This window comes from Athene cunicularia (assembly GCF_003259725.1).
Source record: "Athene cunicularia isolate RWA chromosome 2 unlocalized genomic scaffold, athCun1 chr2_part1, whole genome shotgun sequence".
NCBI classification, from domain to species: Eukaryota; Metazoa; Chordata; class Aves; order Strigiformes; family Strigidae; genus Athene; species Athene cunicularia.
Window position 1 is genome coordinate 83,600,715 of NW_020799095.1, and position 10,879 is coordinate 83,611,593.

Sequence of the window (10,879 nt, forward strand, 5' to 3'; positions counted from 1 at the left end):
TTGCCATCTTTAATAAAACCTTACCTATTAATATGTAGTACCTGCTCTGCTTTTACCACATTCTTCCATCTTCCTGAACTTCCAGCCTCATTTACCTATTTTCTCCTGTACTTCCAAGTAAAAATCTGATCAGTCCAAAGCCTGACACCACCGCAGTCATCTGCCCTCACAAACCCTTCAAGTGACTCTAGTCTGGAGAAAACCCCTAGCAGTCCAGGTGCTGCCTCACTCACACTGGACTGCAACAGCAAGCTTTTCCAAGCAATACCACTGAAGCACTGCAAGCTTGCTGCCCTGTATTTCAAGAAAAGGGGGCTAACTGACAAAGATGGATATATCTAGAGATTCAATAAGCACACCTGGTCTGCTTTTTCATATCTACTCAGAAAGCATAAAAAAGTCATGTGGCTGGCCTTATTTTTCCTACAGTTCTGTGGCTCTTTAAGCATCAACAGCGTGCATTACTAAAATCTCAATGGGTTATGAAATAAAGAACTATGATCACTTAAAGATTAGTTAAAAGAATCAATGGCCTTGAAGTGTCATTGTTTATCAAATGCATAATTGAACAAACTTTAAGAATGCTGTCCTCTTCAAAGGTCACACAGGTCTCCAGAAAGGGAAATTAAATATTTGGCAGCAGTCTTTATGCAACCAACACACATATTTTACATGTTCTTTATATCCAGAGACTGCTAAATATTGACACTTAACTCTTCCATATCAAAAAAAAACCCTGTAAGTACACTTATTTTACTATTCACTGCTACTGACGACTCTGAGTTCTCTACCTTTATTTATTCTCAGACACATTTGAAAATTGCTGTCTATAAGCTTGCTCATATTCATATAGCTGAAGATATTTAGATTTAAAATAACTGCTTATCAGTAAACTTCTAATCCTCAGATCTAGAAGGAGGCAATACTTCAGTGTAATCATATTACACTTGCAGTGTAATACAAACACAGTCACACTCACAAACTAGTAGAATGGCTTGACAACCACTCATTTCTTCATATAGTGGATTACATATAAACAGACTGAGACAGGTTTACATATAACCAATATATTTAGAAACTTACAGCTTAGAAAAAAAAATGAAGACACCTCTAGGGTGAGTTAGGACACACTCTCTTAAGAGAAAACAGTATTCTTTGTTCATGATGTGTGTGTGAGCATTAGTGCAGTAATACTATCTCTAGATACTAACTTTGTTTACATGAGACCTGAGAAGTAAGAATGTGTACATACATCCACTCTCCTCAAATTTGGAAGATACCCACCAAACTGGGGAAGAAAAAACCCCAAAAAATAATTAAACCATTCTCGGTTTTGGTAAAAAAAGCCTAACTAGCATACCCTCTAATCAATGTGGGTCAAGAGGTCTTCTCGTAACACACCTCCTATCAGTTTAAGAGCTCACTTACTACCAGAAAGAGCCTTTCAAAAGTTCAGGTATAAGTTAACACTTACCTTTTACTATCTGAGTTCTGTCCTAACTGAATTAAAATATTTATGTACCTGTTGGTTACCAATTTCTGTGTTTTTTCTGTCATATTAAATATTCCTTTTCTCTTTGTAAAAAGATATCTTAATTTATCTTTTCATATTGTGGCAGCACAAAACTATAATCAAGAATTTTTTTTTTCCCTATTAAATAGACTAATATTACAACTGTTCTGTAAAAAGCACACAGCATTATGAAGACAACTCTTAACAGCAGAAAAAAATTTACATCAGTTTTATCAACTATCTTCACATATTCTTCCACCTTCTAAAGCCCTCCATGTTATAAGCAGCAGGAGGTGCACTAACCCCCTTTCCAGCCTCATGTCTTTCAGCTGCAGAGCTCTCCTTTTCTCCAGGAACCTTCCTTTTTTGCAGAACTCTGAGCCCCATAAGAAGGGACCTCACAAAGTCCTCCCAGATGTGATAAGCAGCTGTTCAGTAGATTCACTGCATTGAGGAACTCTACAGGGCAGAGAAAGGATGAAGTTCTGCATTTCTCCAAGTTTCCAAGGTGGAAGAAAGTTGCAGGGGAAAGATACAGTTCAACAGACTGAATGTAGAAGGATTCAGTGTTGGAAAGGAAACAAAAATGGAAAACAGAGCAAGGATAAGAGGACCAGATTAGGAAGGGCAAGTTAACAAAACAATTTCAATAGCAAGTTAGGACAACATAGCCTTTTGATCAACATTTTGTTGTCTTAACATCTAAGGCAAAATAACTGAACATGACCACTTGAGCAATCTAAAGTTAAATGACTACTTACATGTTTTTGCCGTTGTTGTATAAAAAACTTTTTCCTTTTAAAGGAAATTTTTAATATGTTCACCCTAAAAGAAAGAAGCAGACAATGAAATACTAAACAATGTTTAGAGGGATAATTCAAGGAAAAATAATACTGTGTACAGTGAGCCTAAAGGATTATAGTTGTTAAATATTCCGTGAATAATATGCAGCCACCTCCTGTGTCAAGTGACAAATAGATGTCAAGAAACTCAATGGCAAAATTTTAGTTAAGAAGGAAAGGCCTTTTTAAAATTGAGATTCTTCCTCATTTACTCTTTAAATAGTTCACACAGCAATTCTCTCCCACCAAATCTATTCTTGCAGCAAAGACTCGATGACATCCTTTCCTAAGCTGCACAAATGTTAAATGTGTCAAGTTTGTATAACTTAAGAATCATATGACAACTGTGACTAAAGGAACAAAATTTAAGACCTAATGACATGACAGGTTTGATCATACAACATCTGAAATTTACCACAGATGTCACAGAATTGGCTTCATAGTGAAAAGTATCATGTACTTGTATTAATAACTAAACAAACACTGTAGTTAAAATCATAATTGTAGAAGGATGAAAACTGAAGAAATGAATTTTTCACTTCAATTAATAACATTTCTACATAATTTGTGGTAATCTTATACCGAACTGAACACCTCTTTTTCTACGTATACATAGTATGAATAAAGATTTTCTAAGGATTACAATTGGAATTAGTGCTCAAGCAATTTTCATTTTAAGTATACGCTTATATCAGTTTTACTAAATTAAACAAACTTCTAGGTACCCACGCACCTTCCTACAGCAAAACAAGATTTGTTTAAAATGTCTAAATTTTCTCTGCAATACTTAGACTTCAATAACTGGAAACCTACACATTTTGGAAAAAGAAATCTGTGATCAGCTGGAATCATATGGATGCTTTGGGAAAGCTATTTAAGGTCTGATCAAGTCATATCTGCCTGAAAAAAAAAATGAAAGGGTTTTGGAATGTTGCTGCTAAAAGTCTCAGAATATTCTCATCAACTCATTGTTTCACAGAACCTTAGATCTCATCAGGTATGAACAATATTGAAGGACACTTCAGTTCTTACCAGTTTTTGCACTGATGTCAGGAACTGGGACAATGGCATATCATTCATTCCCCACTGCCCATGACAAAGATGCACTTCAGTTATAGAGCAACATCCTTCATTAACACAGGAGAGTATATTGGGCAGTTACAAACAAGAACAGTACTGTAATGAAAAAATCCCCTCTCCTGCACAAAAGGGGTTGAAAACCGAACATGTGACCATTTCTGAAAATGCTTTTCTCCAGCAATTACAGAGCCACAAAGAAACGGGAATCTGATTATTTCTGGGCGACCAGGCAGATTTCTGTGCAAGTCAATAAAAAGTCGAAATCACATCCACCTCTCCTGTTAGACAAACTCTTGAATACTTACACTATTTGACTTGTTACCTCAAACAGTAATGATCTGTATTGCTCATTTAAAAGTTCTAGTTTCTGAACTTCCTAGTAAGTCATATAAACTTTCAGTTGTGTTTGCTGAGATGCAACTCATTTATATATAAATCCTTTCTTACTCTTAGTGTTACTCTGCCTGAACTAGTACCACTCAAGTTTTGTGTTTCTGGTTCTTTCTTACTGTATTTCTTGACTTAAACTTCAACCAGTAAGTTTTTGGAGTCATTCTCACCTTATACAGTCACTGACATGGTCTGTTCTTACTCTAACATAGAGCCAGCAGAAATACAGGACAAAAAGTAACCTCGCAGACTCAGCAAAAAACCCTCCACCCAACAATAAAAAAGGTAGCCAACATCCCAAAATACCAAAACTCTCTCATTCCCTCACCCCTGCTTTTTTTTTAAAAAAAAAAAAAGATTCACTGCATGACCACATAATCACTTCAAGTCAAATCAGGGCTTTAAGTCTCTTTGACTCTCCTCTAAGTAAAGCATCCCTCTCAATTCCATTCATTCTTCTTAAAGTACAACTAAACCTATTTAATTCAGTGACAAAGAAGAGTTGCTAATCTGACAGTTTTATTTAACATTAACTAAAAATCATTTACAATGTTACGCCTACAAGTTGAGTGAATGTTCGCATATAGCGGAATCCAGAAAAAAAACCCAAGAATTAAGGTATCAAAGGATTTAGATTTAATAGGTGCTTGAAGATGCCACATCCAAAACATGATCTAAACAGGATGCAGTTACTCTTATTCTAACTGCTGGCTCAGCTGTCCTTATCACTCAATCTGTCCAGTGATTATGCAACATTTACAAACCATTAAATTTCATGGTTTACCTGTAAAATGGTCAATAGCCATGACATATTAATAAATCTTTTGGGTCCTGTCTTTCTATCATTCACAAGGGTCAAAATAGAATTGTCACTTAGCAGCAACAGAATTATTCACTTCTGATCAAACTGGCAGTTCTGTCATAGCACTTCACACTCACAGCTGGTATTTTTGACTTGAAGCAAAAATGTTTCTTTAGTTGTAAGTCTTACACTTTGCCATTGGAAGATTCAGCAGGAAAGGTTCTATCAAATTTGCTATGTAAGACTGGCGAGTTGTTTTTTTTAATTTGAACTAGCAATGTAGAATGTATTCCTCTAGCAGCTTCTCTGAAGTTTTCAAAGCAAGAAACTGCATACACTGAATAGCATATAATATTTTGCCTTAATTGCTGCCGATGTTGACAATGTATGTTTTTGCCATTAAGATAATATTTTACTTGCACAACAAATTTGGAAATTATCACAAAACAGTCGAGCACCCCCAAGAATAACTTTTCAGAGCATATAAAATACTGCATTAAAACCAGAGCTATTTTTTAAACCTGTCTTGACTTGCATTGCATCTGACTTATCAGTCAGCTCCTTACGTAGGTTGCTTTGATTGAAAATCCTCCTTTTGCCAAGGCACTCTCACTGCCTCTGTTCCTGAAAACTTTTGGTCCCCTTTGACTACTACCATATGGCATAGTTGTACTGTTGTCATCCACTCATGCAGTAGAGTATTTTACTCAAGTTTTGGGAAAAGTGCTTTGATGGTGTTTGCTGCCACCTTGAGTTCTACCACGGTAATGGTGAAGCTTGCTCAGCCCATAGGAAAAACTACTTACTACAAATGGTGTTACATAAAAAGCCTAAATACCATTTCAGTTACCCGATTTTTTAATTTTTGTTTTTGCATTCTCAGGCACGTACTGTTCTGTAAGGCATCTCCTTACCTGCACATCTTCAGCCCAAGCAAGATACATTAAAACTCCAGGCATTACAGAAATATATCCTGGTTTAAGGTCTAAAAAGAAATTAAAAGTGTATACTACAAATACAGCTCAAGCTAGTCTGCTCTGGTGACTTTCCTTGTTTGCTTGTTTTGGGGGACACAGGGAACGGACACCATTCCTGCATGACGAATTATGACTAACTCATTCAAAAGGCCAGAAATAAAATATCAAAAACTTGTCCCCTATGTAGTGAGTTTTTGCTCCTTTCAAGTTGAGAAGATATTTTTAGAGAGAGAATAGGAAAGCTTGGAACAACTGCATTAGCAGTCAGCTGAAAATATTGCTTCCTAAACATAATGTTTTAGAGTAGAAATTATTTGAACAAAAATCTGTGGGGTTTTCCCCCCCCCTCAATTTCTTTTTGTAAATGAGAACAACTTTTTTGAATTATGTTTTAGAATCTGTTTTATTCCTTTGTGCTGTCCAGGAGTAAAAGGAGTACAGAAGTTGTGAATTCTTCCTGGTTTATGTGCTGTAAAGCTCTCTTTCCCTTTCCTAAGAAAATCATATAGCTCTGGATTTTAAAATGCCATCAGTGTGGTTTCCAGGAATAACTATTATCCAGTCATACCTCAGGTCACTAAGTTGGCAGAACAAGACTTGCAGAAGACAGAAAATGTGCCTCCAGCTGGCAGTTTTTAAAACCTGCAGCTATTTAAAGTCACTGAGAGATTGACACATGAAAGGGCAGAGCTCAGGGCACAAAGATAAAATTCTTTTATGCATTAGTATGCACTGGAAATGGAAAAATACAAGATGTCACTGTTGTATGACAGCATTGTTGACATACATTAGGTTACAGCACACCCAAGTGTGTTGGAATACAACTCACTACAAAGAAAAAAAGAAAAATCCAGTGCAGCACATTTTCCACTAAAATTTAAATTGAAACAGATTTTATTGCTTTCCCATAGAAAATACATGTTAGGTTGGGTTCATAATGAAAGGATGGAATGACTCAAGTATTTAAGGAATATTGCTCTGGAAGACCTTTTTATATAATTAAAGGGCAAAAAGCAAGTACAACTCATTGGAATGCAATTTTCTGTCATGAGTAAGAACAGTATACCATCTTACTGAAAATGCTCTCTAGAAAAACTGATACAAATTATACGAGGAAATTATACATAACATGATAAAGGTATACTTTATCAAGTATAGAAACCAAATTCATACTTATTTAAAAAGAATAAAGACTGGGAGAAATTCTTTCTGATGCAATCCAAAACCCTTAAGGAAATGCCAAGCCTCCATATAATTTCTGATTTATCATTTTTAGTATGATGTAGCTAACAAGGCCCATAAGTAATATAAATAATTACAGCTTAATTAATTTCTAATGTCATTCATGTTAGACTTCTTAGGCACATCGCTTCTTCTTAGAGATTATTTTCTACAGCACTATCATGCATTCTAATGTTTTCAGTATCACAGAGGCTCCAAGACTTGTTAACATTATATAGTCTTGTCTGATGACATCTAAAAATTTGTCTAAATTATATTATCCTAGTTCCAGTAATTCTGAAACTCCAAATAACTCATTTTACATTTCTTTTCTGAGAAGCAAATATCTTCTTGCTAAATGGATAAAATGATCAGACCATTTAGCTGTTGAGCTTTACTAGAAATACTGATTTTTTTAAAAAAGACATATTATTGAGTATAACAGCAGCAAATCTCTAAGACCACAGGATCCTCCTAATCATGTACTCACACCTGTATGTGAATTAACTTGATCAAGACCACAGTGCAAGGAGTTCAGAAGTCTTACAGAATTAAAAGCCTAGGCAATAGGTTTCATTTTTATCTCAAAACAAGGAAATACCATGATACCCCAAATGAACAAATATATGTATTGTAGACTTCTTTGGAATAAATACTAAAGCAAATGGAAAGAAGATTGAGATGACCAGATATATTTCTTTACTAGTAAAGGAATTTACCAGGGATAGAAGCTTGTGCAGATGAGTTTTCTATATACAGCAATTCCACCGGATGCAATCCCAATCATGAGATCTAGATTATGAAGATCCTGCAAAAGAAAAATACTATAAGAACACAGATGCAGTTTATGCCATTCCCATTTATCTACTTATAAATTAATTTTCAAGTTTTCTATAATTAAATTGCTATTTCTGAGGCAAAAATTCAATCACATTTGGATTTTTTTCTCATGCATCTCTTTCCTTTGATGTTATCTACTAGGTATGACAAACTTTCACTCCTTAAAACAAGTTGTAATGTTCATCTTACTACACTAGATATTCTTTAGATCAGTATCAGACTAAATATTGAGGTACAGCCTTATTAATTTAACTATGGGAAAGAAGTTGAAGTACTTCAAGATCAGTCAGGTAAATGTCACAGAATTTTGTGAAATGAACACAAAAGTCCTGATTCTAAGCTGTTAAAAAGACAAAGGAAATAATTCCTTAATTTTTTCCATAAAGGTCTTGCCAACAAAGACTGGGCAGGAGGTGACCACAAATCTGCATAGAGAAGTTAATGTGTGCACATGAATATTTGATACAGTAAACTGAATCCACTGTTAACTAAAATGAAAACTGTGCATTAGCTTAACATGCTCAACTCGAAAAATGAATCCATAAATTTACAATCCTTTATAGGTATTGAGATACTCAAAACACATGCTTCCATATAAGGAAACACTTAAGTGAAAATAAAAAAAAAAAAGGCAGAGGGGAGGATACTGAATGGTCAATTTCAGTTTAAACCCAAACTGATGTTACAAAAGTTACAAATCCTGGCTTCCTATTTCTCTAAGATCAACAGGTACTAATACATTATCACACAAATTTTTTAACAGAAGTGAACACAGACATAAATCTACATGTAAATGTAGAACCCATTGGTTAAGACATCAGGTTTGACTCAAAAGTAGTTTCAAACTATTTTGTAAAGGACGTCCAAAAGGTGATGGATTCTCTTAAACCCTTCAGTAGCTTCGCTTCTCCTCTAGATGGTACTCTGTGCTCAGTTAATATACAGTTTTCTTGAATGTCTAATCACAATTTCTTTATTAGTAAGGTACAGAAGAACAGAACAGGTTAACATGTGCCCTAACAAATCCTTTAAACATAGTTGAATAGAAGTGTGATACAGGCATACAAATGAATGAAGCTAAACCTAAGTTGCAACATGAGTTACAAATTTCTGGTGAAATACCACAGCACTTCACAGAGAATGAGCGTAACATTTTTAATACACAATTTATTAACTCTGAATACTGACAAGATGAGAGGAATACCAGTCCTTTCTCAGGATAAAAGAAAATCATTAGGTAGGTAGCAGTCTAAATATACTCAAGGTGGCCCGGAATTAGCTGAAATTATTAATAATCCTCAGCAACATGCTGCCCCATTTTGCCAAGAACTGCTGCTAGAGGAGCTGGCTGCATCTTCATCAGAAGCAGCTCCCAAACTGCCAGTTTATGCCAGCATAATATAGGAAACCAGAACTGACACCCCTTTAATACTCAGGGAAGAAACAGGTATTTCAGGAGATTAATTGCATGTAATTTAGCTGCCCTTGTCACGATACAGCCAAGCTAAAGCAGGGCAGAAACCTGTATTATTAGCACTTGGAGATTACTGCAGGTTCCTGCTTTTAAAAATCAATATACTATGAAGCAAAAAACACCTGAAAAAAAACACCAAAAGGAAAAAAGCTGAAAACCTACATGAGTTAGCAGAAATAAAGGATTAGCTAAACACTTGATAGTGATTAATTAGGCTAAACTCCCCTATTTTCTCCAGGCACTTTTTCAGAACAAAGTTCATTCCCTACCTCCCTCTGCCCCAGTCCAAAACACTAATCTCCCATGCTATTTGTTATAATGAATACTCCTGTGTTAAACCTAAGAAATATAAACCCAAGATTTTGGACTGTCATAAAGAAAGAGGGTCTCCCAAAAGAAAGATGATGTAGATGTGTAGTTGTTTCCCTTTCAAAACATCTGTGCTGTTCAATCGCACAATTAAGAAATAACATGCATATATTTTTGGTTTTACCTTTTTCCTTAGAGAGATAGTAATTTTAAAAAAAGTATAAATTTAAAAATTATCAATCCAGGCATCTACCTAGATAAATACTAATTCACATTTGATTTAATTTACAGTTACTATCTGGATTTTTATAGATATGGAAATAATATTGATTCTATGAATTTCCTATCTTTGTCTCCGAATAAAAATGAAAGATGAGTTAACATCAGACTAATTATTGAGCAGATGAGATAGTGATCCAGAGTCAAAAGGAGATTAGAAATTCAAGAAACATCAATACAGTTTTAAGGTATTGAATTCACTCTCCCGAGTTTCTTAACATTTCTGCTTTTCTCTAAGGATAAATCTGAACTGCTAAAATTGCGATAGTCAAAAATGAAATAGTGTTTGCAGATGAAAAATGAGCTCAGATTAATTCACTAATGGAAGTTTCATGTTTAGCAAGTTGCTAAAAAGAAAGCTCACATTCGACTTCTGAAAAATATTTAACTTTGTATCACAAGAGAGTAAAATTAAGGGAACTAGATATTCATCTGTTCTTCAAGAAACATTATCTAAAAGTATCCCACTCTCAAACACCATTACAGAAGCATCAGCTTCTTTTGGCCATTAGTATAAAAACAAGGTGTTACCTGGTTCCTCTGCCATTCACAATCTAGAACGACTAAGACTATTTTAGCAGCAAAGAGCTGAATCGTAAGGATCCTGTACTAGGTCTGGCTGAGCTGGATTTGGTTTCCCCTATAGCAGCCCTCACGGAGCTGTGTTTTATGCTGGGAGCTGGCAGGGTGTTGGTAGCACCCTGGTGTTGAGGCTACTCCTGAGCAGTGCTTACCAAGCTTACAGCACCAAGGGTTTTTCCGCCATGTCCCCCCCTGCAGTGGGACATGGTAGGCAAGATCTTGGGAGGGGACACAACCAGGACAGCTGAACCAAACCGACCAAAGGGATATTCCAGACCATATGACATCTGCTCAGTATAAAGATGGGAGAAAGGAAAGGAGGTGGGGTCGCTCTTGGTCCTCCGAGGCAACCACTACATGTATAGAGCCCTGCTCCTGAGAAGGCCCGACGACGCCTCTTCATGGAAAGTAGAGAATAAATCTGTTTGGGGTTTTTTTTGCTTCTGTGCACCGACCTTTGCTTTGCTTATATTAAAACTGCTTTTGTTTTACCCACAAGGGTTGGTCTATCTTATTTTCTTTCCCCTCTTTGCCCTGTTGAGAAAACAAGGGGAAAGGGGGGGAAGTGAT

General features: G+C 35.7%; 1 protein-coding gene across 2 annotated transcripts in view; it reads right to left on the reverse strand.

Moving 5' to 3' along the window:
* PTPN3 (protein tyrosine phosphatase, non-receptor type 3) overlaps window positions 1–10,879 on the reverse strand; it is a 173,523-nt gene that overhangs the window by 58,131 nt on the left and 104,513 nt on the right. For both annotated transcript variants that reach the window (XM_026843059.1, XM_026843060.1), the window contains exons 10-11: window positions 7,545–7,633; window positions 2,275–2,338 (exon numbers count right to left, since the gene is read on the reverse strand). In XM_026843059.1, the coding sequence (XP_026698860.1) occupies window positions 2,275–2,338; window positions 7,545–7,633 (153 nt within the window). The remainder of the gene's footprint in view (window positions 1–2,274; window positions 2,339–7,544; window positions 7,634–10,879) is intronic.